General features: G+C 39.2%; 1 protein-coding gene across 1 annotated transcript; it reads right to left on the reverse strand.

The window, feature by feature from the left end:
- Window positions 1-287: 287 nt before the first annotated feature.
- SULT1C3 (sulfotransferase family, cytosolic, 1C, member 3) lies at window positions 288-18,449 on the reverse strand. Its single transcript, XM_011980552.1, has 7 exons — window positions 18,278-18,449; window positions 15,750-15,878; window positions 6,859-6,956; window positions 3,037-3,163; window positions 1,989-2,083; window positions 634-814; window positions 288-400 (listed from the first exon to the last, which is right to left on the reverse strand). Exons 1-7 carry the CDS (start codon window positions 18,447-18,449, stop codon window positions 288-290), a joined length of 915 nt encoding a protein of 304 aa, XP_011835942.1.
- Window positions 18,450-19,076: the final 627 nt, after the last annotated feature.

Here is a 19,076-nt window from a genome sequence, read left to right on the forward strand (position 1 = left end):
CTATTGTAAACTAGTGATGGAACTAAGTTGCCTTTATTTTGCCTTAGGACAGGCGAGTACATTAGGTGTTTGGTGTCTAAATGAGAGATCATGTATCTTAATTAAAAACTCTACCCAGGATTTGGTTACATTTTGATGAAGGATTATCACAGTGGCATAGGATCTACAGCTAGTGTGTGACAGCTTCAGACTGGAGGAAGCGTGTCTTTGTTTTAAGTATCCTTGATCATGAGGCTCAAATGGCAAAAATCTGGTAAGAAAGTCCAGGGCAAACTCCCTGACTGCTCTCAGATCTCTGTGCGGAAGGTTAGGGTGCTTCCTGCCATCTTGTTCTGGTAGTCCTTGTCAAATTCTTCATTCTGGGCCACAGTAAAATAGTTCTTCCAGTCTCCAGGCATCCCTGAAACAAGGCAGAATCTCAATGATTGCTGCAGGAGTACAGGGAGAGGTAAGCATGCACCCTTAGGACCCCACCAAGAATGGGGAGAAACAGGCAACTTGCCTCTCAAAGGTTGTACAGTGGTGCTGCTGGAAAGAATAAATAATGGAGCATGAAACATTACTGGAAAATCTAAGCAGACCATGGGGACCACAGAGTTCCATTTGACATCTTAGACTACAAAGCTTATCTACCTTTCCTCATAAAAGGGGAGATGGAGTGGTCCATAATGCTGGTGGGCCAGGTGGTATAGTTGGCCATTGGGTTTTGCTTCATTACGTCAAAGGAGGTGTGATAGATGATTTTATTCAGAATTTCCTCTGATATGTCTTTCTCCAGGAACTTCAGTATCTTCTCAATTTCCCGCTTTGGGTCCTGTATGTTGAACAGTCATACCAAACAAATCATGTTGGGCCTCCCTTGGGGATGATGTTCCATTTGGACAGGATTTGGAGAGAAATGGGTTAAAGGAGCAATTCAAACACATTTTAAAAATATTTCTCAAGTGACTCCTACTGCCAGGCACTGTACTGTCCCAGATACTGTAGCAACACAAAGATGAGGGCTGTCCCTGCCCTCAAGAGGCTTACTTTGAAGGAAAGGAATTAAACACAAATACAAACAACTGCATGGCTGGCTGAGAAAGTACATGCTGCCTGTGTACAGACAGAGTGCCAGGAGATTTGGTGGGAAGGAGCAACAGTATCTCCTGCGGGAGAACAAGGAAGGCTGTGTGAAGGAGGAACAATGTTGGTGGTGAAGCATAGTATGACTAACTCTAGTATTTGGACTACAACAGATGGCAAAAAGAACCTATGAACTTAACAGAAGGTCACTAAGAGGAGGAATAAAAGGAATCTCAAGTCGACCCAGAAATATGAATCCTTATTTCTTGAATCTTTTTGATCAAAGAGATACAGAAAGAGAGAAAGCTATAGCTTTTGATTAAGTTTCTGAGGACATTTTAGACGCTAGTTTTGTAATTCTAGGATGCTGATGCACTGGGTCATGAGAGTGAATTTGTGCAGCCACTCATACACAATGGTTTGAAATTCAGAAATCAGTCCACTGTCCCAATATGTGGGACTGATCCTACCAGTGTTTATACGGATTAAACTTTGCTTTATGATGTGGGGTTGAGGTGTGCAAGAGGGAGAAGGAAGCTAAATTTCTTGAACACAACTATGTACACTTTACAAATATGATAGTGTAAATCTTTACAATGATCTCATGAGATAGACATGATACCATTTTGCAGATAAAGATATCTGGCTTATAAGTGTCAGGATCCAACAGATTGATTCAACTATAAAGCATGTGCTATTTCCTGAGGCAGAAGAATATTTTGAAAACTGTGAATTAAAGCAAAGCAAATTTAGAATGCCAAAAAAAGTAGTTAGAGCTTTTGAGGATAAAACTGAGTTGCAAACAGTGTCATGGACTTGCACTGAAGACTCTTCTGCAGGAAAGCCCATGCACTAGGGTTCTAAACAGGGATTGATGTATCCTAGGATGTGGGAGGATCTGATGGAGATGGCACTGCCCTCACCTCCTTCATGTCCTCGTAGAAGAGGTAGAGAATGCGGTGCTGGTCTTTTGCATCCCACCATCCCTTTACGTGGTCATACCAGGAACCCCACAGCACTGAGGGGAAGGAGAGAGATGAGATGTCAATGCCAGCATGAAACTTGTGAAACAAACATGAATATTTCAAAAAAAAGGGGGACATTTAATAAATACAACCAGAAGACAAAGACCTTGGGCAGAATTCTTGTTTGCAGAAGAGAGGGATTTTTTTTTTTTTTTTTTAAAGTAGGGTGATGATAAAAAGTATTCTGGATCCCTTGGTTTATATTTCCAACCTTGAACTTATTACTCCATGAAAGATTGTCTTGTGGCCAGGGATTCAACACCTTTATTTTCCTTGCATCATCACATAGTGCATTGGTCAATATTACACAATAAATATTGTTTCTGAACAGGCTGATTTTAAAAAGAAGACTTTTACTGTGAAAAATTTATAAGTACTGGATATTTGGGCACCTTCGCTCTCTTTGATGGTAAATAGAGAAGCTCACTGGGTATTTTCTGTTGTCTCTGCCAACTCCACTTTCCGTTGTCTTGTGCTCTGCTTGGTGCCCTGCAAAGCAACCTGCATGGACTTTGTCAGTGACCTCCTTTGTCCTCAGGATTACAGATGGACTGTGTCAGCAAGAGGTGTAGGAAGGTATTTAGAGGCAGAAGGGGAGGAGGACATTGTGTTTATTTCCCTGATGCCCTTCCTGTTGGCTCACTGTTTCCCCCACCAAAGGCTTTAGCTCCTGTCAAGGAGTCCTCTTTTGTCTCTGGAGAGATATGGCTCCCTGCTGGTACTCTCCCCAGAATACTGCACTAGCCCTTGTCAGTTTCCTTAAACTCTGCTATAGCCTTGTAAATAGTCTCTTTGTTAGAGTCTTCCCAGATGACCCAGTTTGAGTGCCATCTACTTCCTCACAAGACCTTGATGGATACAGCCATTCAGTGAAAATTATCTTTCCTTCTGCTGTCAGCAGGTGAATGAATAAGGAAATATGAACTCACAGTTTTCTTCCACTCACCTTTTCCAGCTTTGAATGTCTCAACATATTCCTCCCAGGTACCAGGGTCAGGCAACATTTTATTCATTCTTGAGAAATGATAGTAGGAGACCAGACAGTCCTTGGCATTTCTAGCCACATAGATAATCTGGAATCAGCCAGCAAGAGGAATGAGATGCAGAGAGAAAACAAGACAGAGAAATATTATTCAGTGCAGAGGACCATAATCTTAGAAAGCCTCTTTGTAGAATCTTGGACTATCCTATTTGAATAATTGCATGTTCATGCATTTTCTATGATAAAAGGTGACTATCCCTTCCAGTTTGTCTAGGTGCAATTCCAATTTATAGCTGTAGTCTCAGCATGATCATTAAGAGCACCCCTTTTCTCTGATAGAAGTGTCCTGTTTGCATGGTGCATACTACATTCACCCTAACTGTGATATTTCTGGAGGTTAAGGAGGCTACCCATGTTGTCTTCATCCATTCAGGGTTCTATAACAAAATACCACATGCTGGGTGTCTCCTAAACAACAAAAACTTATTTCTCACAGTTCTACAGGCTGGAGAATCCAAGATAAAGGTGCTGGCAGATTTGGTATATGGTGATAATCTGCTGCCTTGAGACAGCCATGTGTTATAAACATGAATCCCGTTCATGAGGGCTCTCCACTTGGCCTAATCTCCTTTCAAATGTCCCACCTCCTAATACTATCACTGTTGGGCTTAAAATTTCACATATGAATTTTGAAGGGACAAATGTAGACGATAGCATGTGGTATATTTTTCAGTGTGTGAAGGTTCCCCTTGGCTTTCACTAAGCAAGGAATCTAAAGTAGGTTCTAGGCTGGGAGGAGCTAAAGCAGCTAGCCATTTGGTTTAATTTCCATGATATGAATCCCAGCCTTAGTGATAAATTATCACTCCTACATTCATTTGCTGACTAGGTTGAAGGACGCTTGAGGCAGTGCTAAGTCCATCTTTGGAACTGTGTGTGATGGTCTTCTCATAGGGCAGGCATGATCTGGTGAGAAGGAGCTGATTTCTTGACTTCTTGACTTCTTGTCCTGGTGACCCCTTCCTCCCCTCATTACTCTGGCTCCCATCCCATCCTACCCTGCTGTATGCTATCTTAGCAGGGCTTGAGAGGAACCATTCTCAGTGGTTTCTCAAGAATTTTTGTCCTGTGTCTCACTATGGAACTTCTGTGTCCAACACAACCAATCATCCAGCCCTATTTTACTCTAAATGAATTGCCCTAGGTTCTTGCTTTCCATCTTTGCTCACTCAGATGAACACAGTCCTGGCATGACTCTGTTTTTCTGCCCCCTTTCTTGCTGCTGGCTTTCTATCCAGCATTTATGAAAGCATTTATGGTGTCAAAAAGTAGGATGCAAGTACAAAGTCTTATTATTATGTACATATATTTTGTGTAATATTCCTTAATGCTTATGTTGCTTATTGCCTTCTAGGCCTAAATTGAAATGGGAAGTCCTAGGATAAGCAGGAAACATATTCAAATGTACATTAGGTGTGGGATCCAATGTCAAATAAAATTTCTGAGAACCTCTTGATTCATCTGTATTAATTTCCAATTGCTGCTATAACAAATTACCACAAATGGCTTAAAACAATGTAGATTTACTCTCTCACTGTTCTGAAGGTCAGATTTCACTGGGCTAAAGTCAAGGTGTCAGCAAGGCTGGTTCCTTTAATGGCTCTGGGGAGAATTCATTTTCTTGTTTTTAGCATCTAGTGGCCACCTGTACTCCTTGGCTCTTGACCCTTTCCTTGAATCACTCCAAATTCTTGCTTCAGTTGTCACAGCTCCTATTTTCTCCTCTGATATGCTTGTCTCCATCTTTTAAATACCCTTGTGCTGATATTTAAGACCAAGACAATCCAAGATAATCTCCCCATCTCAAGATCCTTAACTTAGTCACTTCTGTGTAGTCCATTTTGCAATATATGGTAATACTCCCAGGTCTGGTGATTAGGATGTAGCTATCTTGGAGTGACTATTATTCAGCCTACCATGCCATCATAAAATGAAAAACTTAGACTAAGCTCCCTACAGTCTTTTACTACTCAAATAATTCACACCAAGTTTAAGTGGATAAATGGAAGTGCTGCCACTAAGATGTTTACATTATTTAGAAGACCCGATTTTACAAAAAGAAGATGTTAGTATGATGACTAACCAAGTGTTAGTGTGTCTTCTGACAATGAGTCTACAAGATTTGGAAATAATATTGGTTCTTGAGGAATAAAATTAACATACAATATGTGAAGGTATTTATCTGTGGGAATAAACCAAGAAGTTTTCACAAATCCAGGTGATCTGGGCATGATCTCAGGGAAGCAAATCAGCAAATTGGGGGATCAAAGCAAGCAGATACTTGGAAAACTATTCAATTGTATTGTACCTTATTTGGAGATAGGAGATGGACAAAATAAAGAGCTAGTGAGTCATGGAAGCTCAGAAAAAATAGGAAGTCAAAAGCAATCACTCGCATCATGTATCTGAGCACTGCACCAAGGAGAGATAGTCTTGGTTAGACTTGACCGTTACGGTTTCCTTGGTAAATTTAGTCTAGAAGGTTGAAAGACTGCAGCTGTCATAGCTGAAAAACACTTTTTAACATCAACTCACTTTCTCAGCAATCTTCAGACAACTGTGTTTACAAAGCAGCTTGCCCACAAGGAGATGATGTGCTGGTCTAGCTGATACAAGCATTTGGTTCTGCTGAGTGGCTATACTTTTCATTGCAAATGTATAAGTTGATATTTTGTTTATATTACACATTTCATTAACTTAAGACTAACTTATAAAGCAGAAATCAAAAGGAAACCCCGCTACACTCAATGTACACTGCACTTATAGGATCTGAATTAGAAAGTGTCAAAATAAAAATATATTTTTTTGAAAATGAAGAAAATAAAGGTCTAACAGTACCTAGGATCTTGCTTCATGAGATATGCTTTCTGAGAGTCTGTTGATCTCTCAGTTAGCATTAAGGGTGGGCCAGATCAAAATAAGACAAAATCATATTTCTCATCCTGAAAAGAAGAGGAGCAGATTTTGGATAACAAGGTGTACTTAATCTCATCAGGGCAGCCAAATGGTGGCCATGAACATGGGCTGTTCAGATCTCTGGATATGGAAAGTAAGTGATGGATGACCTCAGCTGCTATATTCTGAATCCACTACCATGTTCTTTATAAGACCACATTTCCAAACGGCTGCTCTTGGCTAATGAGTAAGCACAGCAGGCATGCTAATGCAGGCCCAGTCTATGAGATATGGGACTCTCTGATGGTTGACTTTGGCTGGAGGACTCCCCATCAGCTTGGATGAATCATGACTCATGACTGTAGTCTGAGTCTTCAACTCTCCTTCCTTGCCTCTCCTTCATAGGGGTCAGACTTGCATCATGGTCTTATTGCTCTCCATACTTGTTTGTCTTACTCCTCTTTTCACAGGTTTTCCTCCAAATAGTTCTCTTTCAGGTCTGACTCTGCCAGCTCCTTAGAGGACACAATCTAAGAGATCACTCTTCCTCAGGAAATACCTGCTTTGTTTCATTGATCACCTTCTTTGAATGTGGCTTAGATGGCAGATGGTCAGAATAATTTTGTCTGAAAATTTCCCAATGTATACCCAAAAATAATATTTTGAAGGAAGATGAATCCAGAATGGAGTGTGTGGGAATGTGGGGTAATGCCACCATCTGCCCTATGGCTCCACTGGCTATCTTTCTTTTAGTATCTTTGACTGTTTCTACTTAGAGACATTATTCAGCCATGCCAATCAAACTCAGTTTGAAGAGTTGGCTCTTCTTACTTTTGAATTTTCTTTCCAGAAGGAAGGTGGTAGCATCTGAACAGGCAGATGAGTCTTCAGAGTTCTAGGAGAAGGCATCTTGTTAGCCAGATCCAGACCTGGGAAATAAGGCCACACCATTCAACCAGACATTTCTCATCAGCTGCATAGATTTGATATTACTACTGTGCCAATTATTTGAAATCAGATTGACCCAATAGTCAGTTCTCTGTCTAAAATAATAATTTTTATGCCTATGATTCCTTTTTGATGACAACTTTACTGCTCATTCTGGTAGAGGAAAGCACTGATGAAATATTGAAAACTATGGAGGCACATTACTTCCCTTGCTTGTTGGGCATTGGTGTGTACTTGTGTGGGCAGATAAGGATGTTTGAGGTTGGTGAGAACAGATCTATAATAGCCCCAGTAGCTCTAAAGCATGCTACATTTTCTTTCAACTTTTACTTTCAAGGACAAGAACCACAACAGCCATCAGACATGTGCAAGCATTGTGCTGGGAAGCATTTTTAGTTGAAAAACTGCCTTATAGTGATCAAGTCATTTTTCCAAGTTAGTAGTAAGTGTGAAAGCCAGGATTAGAAATCAGTGAGACTATGAGTGTGGAGAGTCAAAGAAGAGAAGCTTTGTGAAAAACAGTAGAGAGGCAAGAAAGACTTAGGTAAAGTACAGACAAAATCATTCCTGGAAATAGGAAATCCAATGCTAACTGTTAAAATGCTGAATATAGGCTGGATGTAGCCATGTGCAGCACCAACCTCAGGGGAGAGGCTTGCAAGTAAAGCATAAGTGTCAGTAATGGAGAAGGTAGCTTCTGATGGAGAATGAGATATGTAAGGAAAGGGAGGTTCTCCTTGGTGGCACAGCAGTAAAGGGATAGAAGGAAGCAAGAGGGAGAAAATTAAGGTAAAAATTTTGCATAACAGAGAGAAAGAAAAAGCATGCCAATTTCTTCTCCTCCCCACTAACCAGTACTAAATACTTATAAACAAAACTGCACAGGAGAAGGTAGAACTGACAGAAGAGGATGCTTTCAAGCTAGAAACTATGTTCATGAAGTATATAAAAATAGAAAAAAACCCCACAGATTTCATTGACACAAAACTATTACAAAGATCAAGGAGTCAAATAAAAAAAAAATAAATCAAATCCCCACAAAATCAACTACAAAGCTGAAAATGAAAATGCAACATTTTAAACTACATTAAATATCTTGAAACAAACATTTGAGAATACGAAAATAAAATCTGAAATCAGAAGTATAAAAAGTAAGGAAGAACGTGGACAAAAAAGGAAAGTGAAAAAGATTTGATTGAACTCAACAAAGTAAACATCAAAAATTAAATTATCAAGTGGATAATGGGGAATAGATTTAAGTGAAAATATAAATGCTGTTGACGAAAAGCACTAAAACAAGACAATGACACAAGAAAAAGAAAGAAGTAAAAAGTAAAAAGTTTCAGAGAGCAAGTAGCTGACATTGAAGACAGGTAAAGAAGATCTAACACTAGTAGAAGTTGGAGTCCCTGAGAATAAAATGAAAACAGTGGAATAAAACTAGTATTTAAACCTGTAATCTGAAACAGTTTTCTGGAGAAAAAGACTGGAATTTATATGTTAACCATGGGATATTGGGAAAGTTGATTCATAATGATCAACTCTGAAATATATGGTAAAATTATTATATTTTGTGATTAAAAAAATTCATGCCTCATGCAAAAGAAGAAATAATCCTTAAGGTCAATCGAACTGAATTGGCATCAGATTCCTGAAAACATCATCAAAAGCAAGGAAACTGTTGATCAGCATTTTAAAGAAATTAAGGACAGAAAATGTGAACAAAATGTATTATCCCCAGGCAGGCTGTGCTTCAAGTATCAAGGATAGACAAAAAAAGGTTTAAATGTGCAAGGACTAGGGAATACAGTACACATGTGCTTTTCCTGATGAATCAGCTAGAATAGGTTCCATTCAATCAGTACATGATTTGGAAATCTTTGCAAAAAGGATCGATGTTGAATATTTCACATTATATAATATTACAAGTAAATTAATGAGGGTAGATCGAGAGTAGAAGAATAATGTGTAAACCTTATAGATTCCCACAAAGTAGTAATAATACAACTTAATATTTGAAATATTATTTGCTGTTGTATAATTAATAGGAGGAGTCACAGGATTCCTTTGAAACCAGCAGATCAGATAGTAAAATATTAAGTAAGAGAAAGGAGGAATTGAGGTTTTGTAAAGGGTAATAATACACAAGTAACCACTATGATGAAAATACAAACTTTTCTAAATACCAAATACACCATCAAAACAAACAATCCCCCATTTTTTTTAAACAAAAAGGAAAATAAAAAGGATACATTAAATAGGGAAAGAAACACAGTAAATATTACTTATTACTACAGTAATTTGAACAAATGATGATATGACATAATTGTGACCAAACATTTCAGTCATATCAATAAATGTGAGTGGCTTAAATAACCTATTAATATTTTTCAAATTGGTTTGTAAAGGAAAACCTAACTATATGCATTATACAAGTGAATACCTGGAAACACAATAATTAATATAAGGTAAAAATAAAACAATGGATAAAGATATAAAACACAATGAAAACTATAAGAAAGCAAGGATTGTGGAGAGCAAGTTGATGAATAGAAGGCTCCACTGATCATGCCACCTCTCTATCCCCTCTGCCGTGCAAGGAATGCCAGCTTAATAACTATCTACACCAAAGAAGCTCCTTCATAAGAACCAAAAATCAGATGAGCACTCACAGTACTTGGTTTTAACTTTGTATTCCTGAAAGAGTCACCGAAGAAGTTAAAAAAAAACATGACTCTTGAATTGCCAACAACACCCCTCCTTCTCCCCCATGAAGTGGCAGCGTGGTGCTGAGAGCGTTTCTGTGCACTGGGGTAGGGAGAGCTCAGCAATTGTGAGGCATTGAACTCAGTGCTATCTTCTTACAGCAGAAAGCAAAACTGGACCAAACTCAGCAGGTGCCTGCCCACAGAGGGAGCATTTAAACCAGCGCTAATAAGAGGGGAATCACTGATTGCAGTGGTTGGAATTTGAGTTCCTGCAAGCTTTGAGGTCCAAAGTGCTTTGGGGTTATAAATAAACTCAAAAGGCAGTCTAGGCGACAAGGACTGCCACTTCTAGGAGAGTCCTAGTGCTGAACTGGGCTCAGAGACAATGGACTGGTCAGGGTACAAGACCTACTGAGACACCAGCGGGTGTGGCTAAGGGAGTCCTGGCATCATCCCTCCCCTATTTCCAGGCCGCACAACTCATAGGCCCAAAAGAGATCTGTTACTTCCATCTGAGAGAAGTGGGAAGAGTGGGGTGGAGTTTGTCTTGCATCTTGGATACCAGCTCAGTCACAGCAGGATAAGGCACAGATAAGAGTTTTGAGGCTTCCCTTCCAGGACCTAGCTCCCAGACATTTCTAGACACACTTTGGGCCAGAAGGGAATCCGCTGTCTTAAAGGGAAGGATCTTTAAGAATGAGTCCTGGCCAGGCATGGTGGCTCATGCCTGTAATCTTAGCACTTTGGGAGACTGAGACAAGCGGATCACAAGGTCAGGAGTTTGAGACCAGCCTGGCCATTATAGTAAAACACCGTCTCTACTAAAAATACAAAAATTAGCTGGGCGTGATGGCATGCACATGTAATCTCAGCTACTTGGGAGGCTGAGGCAGGGGAATCGCTTGAACCTGGGAGGTGGAGGTTGCAGTGAAACAAGATTGCACCTTTGCACTCCAGACTGGTTGACAGAGTGAGAGTCTGTCTCAAAAAAAAAAAAAAAAAAAAAAGAGTCCTGGCAGCATTCATCACCTGCTAACTGAAAAGTCCTTGGGTCCTGAATAACCAACAGCAACATTCAGGTACTATGTTGAGGGCCTTGAGTGAGACCTTGAGATATGCTGGCTTCAGGTACCAGGTTGACCACAGTGGGGCACAGCACCAAGTCGGCTGTTGGAGACTCTGATTCCAGAACTTGGCTCTTGGATGACATTTCTGAACCTTCCCTGGGGCAGAGGGGAGACCACTTCCCTGATGGGTGTGTCCCAGGCCAGGCAACATTCACCACAAGCTAAAGAGCCCTTGGGCCTTAAGGGAACATCAGTGGTAGTCTGGCAGCATTTCCTATGGGCCTGTGGTGGCGGTGGCCCTGGGATGAGGCTCCTCTGCCTTTGGAAAGGGGAAGGAAGAGTGGGCAGGACTACATCCTGTGGTTTGAATGCTGGTTTAGTCACAGTACAGTAGAATACCAGGTTGACTTCTAAGGTTTTTGACTGTAGTCTCTGGCTCCCAGATGGCACCTCTGGAGCAGGTGGGAACTCATGATGAAAATCCTCAAAAAACAGGCTATAGAAGAAACATACCTCAACATAATAAAAGCCATATATGACAGACCCACAGCTAGTATCATACTGAATGGGGAAAAACTGAAAGCCTTTGCTCTAAAATCTAGAACATGACAAGGATGCCACTGTCACCACGGTTATTCAATACAGTACTAGAAGTCTCAGTTAGAACAATCAGAGAAGACAAGGAAATAAAAGACATCCAAATTGGAAAGGAAGAAGTTAAATTATCCTTGTTTGCAGATGATATAATCTTATATTTGGAAAATCCTAAAGACTCCACAGAAAAACTATTAGAGCTGATGAAAAAATTTGGTAACACAGCAGGATTCAAAATCAACATACAAAAATAAGTAGCATTTCTATATGACAACAGTAAATGATCTGAAAAAGAAGTTTTAAAAGTACTCCTGATTATAATAACTACAAATAAAATTAAATACGTAGGAATTAACTTTATCAAATAACTGAAAGATCTTTATAATAAAAACTATAAAACAATGATGAAAGAAGTTGAAGAGGACACCAAAAAATGGAAAAATATTCTGTGTCCCTGAACTGGAAGAATCAATATTGTTAAAATGATCACACTACTCAAAGCAATCTATATATATAATGTAATCTCTATCAAAATACTGATGACATTTTTTTTTCACAGAAATAGAGTAAACAATCCTAAAATTTACATGGAACCACAAAAGACCCAGAATAGCCAAGGCTATCCTAAGCAAAATGAACAAAACTGGAGGAATCACATTACCTGAATTCAAATAACCAAAGCACCATGGTACTAGCAGAAAAACAGACACACAGATCAATGGAATGGAATAGAGAACCCAGAAACAAATCCACACTCTTACAGTGATCCATTTTTGACAAAGGTGCCAAGAATATACACTGGGGAAAAGACAGTCTCTTCAAAAAATGGTGCTTGCGAAAACTGGATATCAGTAAGCAGAAAAATGAAACTAGACCTCTATCTCTCACTGTATACAAAAATGAAATAAAAATGAATTAAAGACTTAAACCTAAGACCTCAAACTATGAACCTACTACAGGAAAACATTGGGAAAACTCTTCAGGACATTGGTCTGGGCAAAAATATCTTGAGTAATACCCCACAAGCACAGGCAACAGAAGCCAAAATGGACGAATGGGATCACGTCGAGTTAAAAAGGTCCTGCACAGCTAAAAATACAACTGACAAAGTGAAGAGACAATCCACAGAATGGAAGAAGATATTTGCAAACTACCCATTTGACAAGGGATTAATAACCAGAATATATAAGGAGCTTAAACAACTGTATGGGAAAAAAATCCAAAAATCCAATCAAAAAATGGGTAAAAGATTTGAATAGACATTTCTGAAAAGAAGACAAACAAATGGCAAACAGGCATATGAAAAGGTGCACAACATCATTGATAATCAGAGAAATCCAAATAGAAACTACAGTGAAATATCATTTCATCCTAGTAAAAATGGCTTATATCCAAAAGGCAATAAACAATGCTGGTGAGGATGCAGAGAAAAGGGAACTTTTCTACACTGTTGTTGGCAATGTAAATTAGTACAACCACTATAAGGAACACTTTGGAGATTCCTCAAAAAGCTAAATATAGAGCTGCCATAGGATCCAGCAATCCCACTGCTGGGTATATACCCAAAAGAAAGGAAATCAGTATATCAAAGAATTATTTGCAATCTCATGTTTGTTGTAGCACTGTTCACAATAGCCAAGATTTGGAAGCAAGCTAAGTCTCCATCAGATGAATGAATAGACACACTTTGGGCCAGAAGGGAATTTGCTGTATTAAAGGGAGTATTATTCAGCCATAAAAAAAAAAGATCCTGTCATTTGCAACAACATGGATGGAACTGGAGATCATTGTATTAAGCAAAATAAGCTAGGCACAAAAAGACAAACATTGCATGTTCTTACTAAAAATCTAAACAATTGAACTCATGGAGATGGTTACCAGAAGCTGGGAATGGTAGTGTGGGTGTGTGTGAGGGATGTGGGGATGGTTAACGGGTACAAAAATTAGTTAGAAAGAATTAATAAGACCTACTGTTTGTTAGCACAACAGAGTGAGTGACTATAGTCAATGATAATTTAATTGTAAATTTTAAAATAACTAAAAGAGTATAGTTGAATTGTTTGTAACATGAAGCATAGATGCCTGCGGGGATGGATAGCCCATTCTCCATGATGCAATTATTATGCACTGTATGCCTGTATTAAGACATATATGTGTCCTGTAAATATATACATTTACTATGAACCTACAAATGTTAAAAATTAAAAAAAGAAAGCAAGGATTGTGATGCTATAAGATAAATTAGAATTCAACCCTAAATATGTATGACACAAAGAAGAAACTTCATAATGTGAAAGATTCCATTATACTAATAAAATATAGTAATCATGGATATCTATGTACCACATAATCAAGTAACCACTTACACAAAACAGAAACCACAGCAGATGCAAACAGAACACATTAATAATAGGATATTTTAACTTTCAGTGCAAAATAAGTTAACTGGAAAAAAAGAGAAGAATACAAAGAATTTAAACAACATAATATATTAAATCTTTTGGGTAATAGAGAATATACTTTCTTCTCAAGCAAACATAGAAAATCCACAAAATAATTATATATTAAGGCACAAGTAAAACATCAGTAGATTTCATAGCATTGACATTTTACAAACAATAGCCTCTTATTCCAATGCAATAAAACTAGAAATCAAACACAAAGACAAAAACCAAAGAAGCACTTTCATCTGGAAATTAAAAACTTCTACTAAACACCTCTGGTATAAAATTACAAAAATTCTGAAAAATGTAGTGAAATTAAATGTAACAAAACACTACATATTAAAAACAAGTACATTTAACACGATGATCAGACAAAAATTGATAACCCTAAACAAAGAATAAGTTTAAATACATTAATTGAATTCCCAAGTCAAAAAATATTTGACTAAATGCAGCCGTGGTTTATTCTTAAAAACTCTGAGAAAACAAGGAATAAAAAGAAACTTCTTCAGTCTGATAAATGGTATCTAAAAAAATCTGCATCTAATATTATACTTAATGATGAAAGAATGAATCCTTTTCCACTAAGATTAGAGCCCAAGGCAAGAATTTTGCTCTAATTATTTCTATTCAACACTGCACTGGAGACTCCAGATGATAGTGAAATAAGGCAAGAAAAAGAAATAATAGAAATCAAGACTAGAAAGCAAGAAGTAAAATTGTCTTCATTCAAAGAAGGCATCATTGTCTGTGTAGAAAATCCACTATGCAATCGAAAAGTACAAAAAATCTGGAACTAATAAGTCAAGTTGCAAGATACAAGGGCAAACAAAAAATCAATATATTTTAACATATCAGCAACATATAAATTAAAATATAACAATATTAAAATATATTTTAACAAAATAATAAAACAAAAATACTTATGATTAAATTTGACTAAAGATGTGACAGATATAATGAAAGCTGTAAATCATTACTGAGTGATATTTAAAACGTTCTAAATAATTGGAGACATAAAGCACTTTCATAGGCCAGAAAAGCCAATTTTGTTAGGGTATTAATTCTTTCCAAACAGATGTATAGATTTAATGCAATGCCAACCAAAACATGAGGGGGTTTTTGGTTCTTTGTTGGTTTTAGTAGCAACTGACAACTTGATTATAGAATTTATATGAAAATGCAAAGATCCTAGAATAGCTAAAGCAAAAAAAAAAAAAGAGAGAGAGAGAAAGAAATGATGGGAGGTCTTATTTCTACTTAACTTCAAAACTTATTATAAGACTACAGGAATTATTATGAAACAGTGTAATATTGGCATAAAGACTGATACATCAAGGAGAGAAGCAGAATAGAAAATCCAGAAGTATACCCATACATAAACAGTTAATTAATTTTGGCAAAGGGGTCAAGACAATTCAATGGGAGGAAAGATTAAAAAATATTTTTCAATAAGTGTTGCTGAAATAATTGTTCCAATCAATAATAGGGTTTCAATACATATTAGGTATTATTATTTTACAAATGAAGAAAAATTAAGCTTTGAAATGCTTAATGACTTGCTCAAGGTACCCAGATAAAAAATCCATACCAGCATTTGAAGCTTGACTGTGTGATTTTAATGTCTATGCCTTCTCTCTAAAGGTTTGTCTCCTACTGTGAAAACTACTATTTATTACAATTGGCTTTATAAAAATATGTCCTTTATTCCCAACTTGATTACAGAATCTTCAAGGGTGCCTTCTATATCTTGCATTCTTAGTATATTTGGTGTAAAGTGTAATCATTTATGGCAATACTTTTCTCCCCAGGTATTTTGACATGAACCCCCTTCGAACTCCTTCCCAGTTCCTATGGACATAGTTTCTAAAAGGCTAACTGCAGAAATGATTTTCCTCTTGGGTGAAAACTGACCCAGGACAGTGGTTCCAACCCCGTAGGACTCACTCGGGCAAACTTACCTGAGTTGAGGGGTGGGGGCAGTGTCCACTCGATGAAAGGATGGCGGTCAAAGGTGTTGGCCCTCTGGCACTTCTGCACATCTCCATCATTTTGGATCATGTCCACAATCTCCTGTGTCCAGGTTGTGCCTAGAAGCATTGGTTATTCTCATCTTCACCTATTCGTGGCACAATTTAATTCTATTTTCATGGTTACTCATGTATTTAGTTAATCTCCCAATTGCTGAGTGTTGAGCAGGATCAGCTCACCCGCCCTCTCTTCCACATGACCCCCAGGTGAGTGGGGCTTTCGCATACCACCCAGAGTGGGTGGGGCCTCTCCTCTGAGCACCAGACCCCGTCTGCACTCTTTGATTATCATAGTCTGCTTATATATTGCTTCCTTGCCACTAAGAGCTCTTTGGAGGTAAGAACTCATTTTTTTTTTTCCTTTGTTCCTAGTACATACCATGGGGCTTTGCACCTAATGAATATAGCTTCATGGTTGAATATTGAAGCAAATGAAAGTAGGGAGATACAAAGATGAATTAGCCATTATATCTGCTCTAACAAGCTTACAATATTTTGGGAGGAGATAAGATGTGACAGAGAGTGCTTCTTGCCATAGCTACTATGCATTCTTCCCTTCCCTTTCAAATTAATAGATTCTCAATTTTTAGCTTGGCATATAGCTGTTGGGCTTAAAGGTTATATTTTCTACTACTTCTTGCAGATAAATGTGGCCATGCCAGTAAATTCTGGGAACCTGTCGTGAAAGGAAAGGGCATGACCTTCTTCATTCCTTCCTACCTCCTTGCTGGTATTTGGAATGTGCCTGTGGTGATTGGAGCCCCAGCAGTCATACTGGACCATAAACTCAAAAGCCACACCTCAGGATAGTGGAGCAGAAAGCTAGAAGGAACCAGGGTGGCTCATGACCAAGGCAGCCGCTGTTTCAGCCCCAGGCTACCAGCCTCCTGACTGCTTTTCTCTTTGTGTTATTTTGGCTTTTCTAACACTTGTAGTCAAATAGAATCTTAACTGATTCAGAAGAGGCCTGTAAATGGACATGTGGGTAGGCAAAAAGGTGGACTGAAGCAGAGAGAGCTAATTGCCCACCAAATATCCATTTTCTTCTTACTACTTTTGATGGCTCTGTGGCTTGCAGCCAAACCTGATGCTAACTGAAGCATGAGACACATGCAGATAAACGAAAGAGAAACTGTTCCAGGAAGGGCTGTAAAGATGTGTAAAGTGGTCTAGGAGTTCACAGGAGGGCGGACCCACTGAGAAAGGGGTTGGTAGGGCTCCGTAGAGGAAGGGGATGGTAGCTCTGAAATGAAGGGCTGAAGTGGGAATAGAATGTCCATGTTAACAAAGGAGGCACAGCATCCTAGGCAAGGAGCCTCAGGAGCTAAGACAAAGGCATGCATATTCCACACTGGGAAGGAAGGAGGGCTCGCAGGAAGTTGAGAGGTGCTGGGAGAGATGGGGGAGTAAGACTGGGGAAGCATTGAGGCCTTGGGATGGAGGGCCTTGGGGCCAACTGCATAATTTCCCATGCAAACTGAAACAAAATTTCTGCCCTTAGGTAATACAGGTTTACCTTCACATCTGGACAAAGAGAAGTGTCCAATGCAAATCAAACTGATAGGAGATTCTAGAGAAACTGAAACTTACTAATAGCAAGCCCCTACCTAAGTTTATTAAGAAAGCCCTGGCCAGCCAGTGCTGAGTTAATAAGAAGGCAGTGAGGTTAAGGAGGGGAGTTTGGAGCCAAAGAGGACAGAAACACATTTCCATGAACTGTGGTGAAGGGACCCTTTTCTGAAATCTTTCTGGTTATGGATATCTAGTGTTCTTCATGTTGAGTCAAGTGGCCACTGACTTTCCCAAACTCATTAAAGTCCTTTACCTCACTTGGTCACACTGCCTGAGATTATATATTCAGATTACATGGGGGATTATGAGTCATCCTCACAGTCTTGCTGGTGGTGATGTTCCCATTCCTCCACCCTGCACAGGCCTAGGACACTCTTTGCCATTTCTGACTCTTGCTTTTCCCACAAACTCCTCTTCCTTTCATAAGATTCTGGTAAATGCCACCTTCCCTTTCTCACATCTTCCCCATCATGCTCACATACATTTTGGCCCCAACTCTATCAGTGCTTTTTATAGTGGGGTGAAAGCGTTCAGTTCCACATGTCTCCACTGGGAGGAGCTTCTTAAGGGCAAGAACTGTGGTTAATTCCGGGAGGGCTTAGCAGATGGGAGCAGGGACTGGCTGGCTGGCAAGTTTACTGTAAGAAACCTCTGTGCTCTGTAATTCTTTCAGTCCTTTGGGGATTTGGGATTCTGGCAGTCTCTTCTACAGGGACCAAATAAAAGGAAGATCTTGGACTGTGGAGGATTGGAGATCATGAGCAAGTCTGGTTTTCATTTTTTCCAGGGCCAGCACTGGTGACAACCTGCATTTTTCAATTGGGAAACTCACCCCAGGTGTCAGTACTCTGCTAAATCTGGCTTTCCTGCCATTTCCTCACACCCACCTGCCTTTGCATAGGTTGCAATGAGGAGATCATCAGGTTTTGCTTGGAAATTCCAGATTTTGTCCCAATTATCACTAATCATTTTGGCCATGAGGATTCCATTCACTTCTCTAGTTTCTGGGAGTAGAAATTTTTCCTCCAGCTGAAGCTCTTTCATCTTCTCCAAGGACATCTTACTGGGAGAACTTGACAGCTGCTTAAAACAAAGGTGTGCTGTGTCATTTCTAATACTTAGAACAGTCAGTCCTTTTTTAAAAAAAGATTATTGTCTGAGACAGTCAGAAGAGACATCTGGTGGGAATTTATTGCTGTGTTTCATGTTAATTTAAGTGAGAGAAGTAAAAACCATGGGAGCCTGAGCATTGCAAATAGCTTTGTTTCTGGGTAAAGAAAGATGGTAAAGAAATAAGTGCATCTCTGATGGGGATGGATGCTAGGGAGGACCACAAACCTGGGAGATTTTTCAGCCAAGAGCTGGTTTGTGTTAGCTCATCAGAGATGCCTGAGGCCTGAACCACAAACAGGGGCCCTGGCGTGGAGCCCAGGGACAGAGGCGCCGCTCAGTTCACAGACTTTTGTCAAGTTTGAGCAAGGAAAGGGAGGCTCTCATGCAGTCAGTGCTTAGACTGGTTGGATGCAAACCAGTACTGAAGCAGGCTGGGGGTGGGCCCTCTAGATGGCATCTGACCCAGACCCAGTCTACTACAGAGCTGGGAGAAGGCACAGAACAGGCTTCATTAACTCATATTGGGTCTCTATAAGACAGTGATCTTCAGAAGGTTTCAGTCTGGCGGTCTGG

The sequence above is a fragment of the Mandrillus leucophaeus genome, unplaced genomic scaffold, assembly GCF_000951045.1.
Source record: "Mandrillus leucophaeus isolate KB7577 unplaced genomic scaffold, Mleu.le_1.0 Scaffold214, whole genome shotgun sequence".
Lineage (NCBI taxonomy): Eukaryota > Metazoa > Chordata > Mammalia > Primates > Cercopithecidae > Mandrillus > Mandrillus leucophaeus.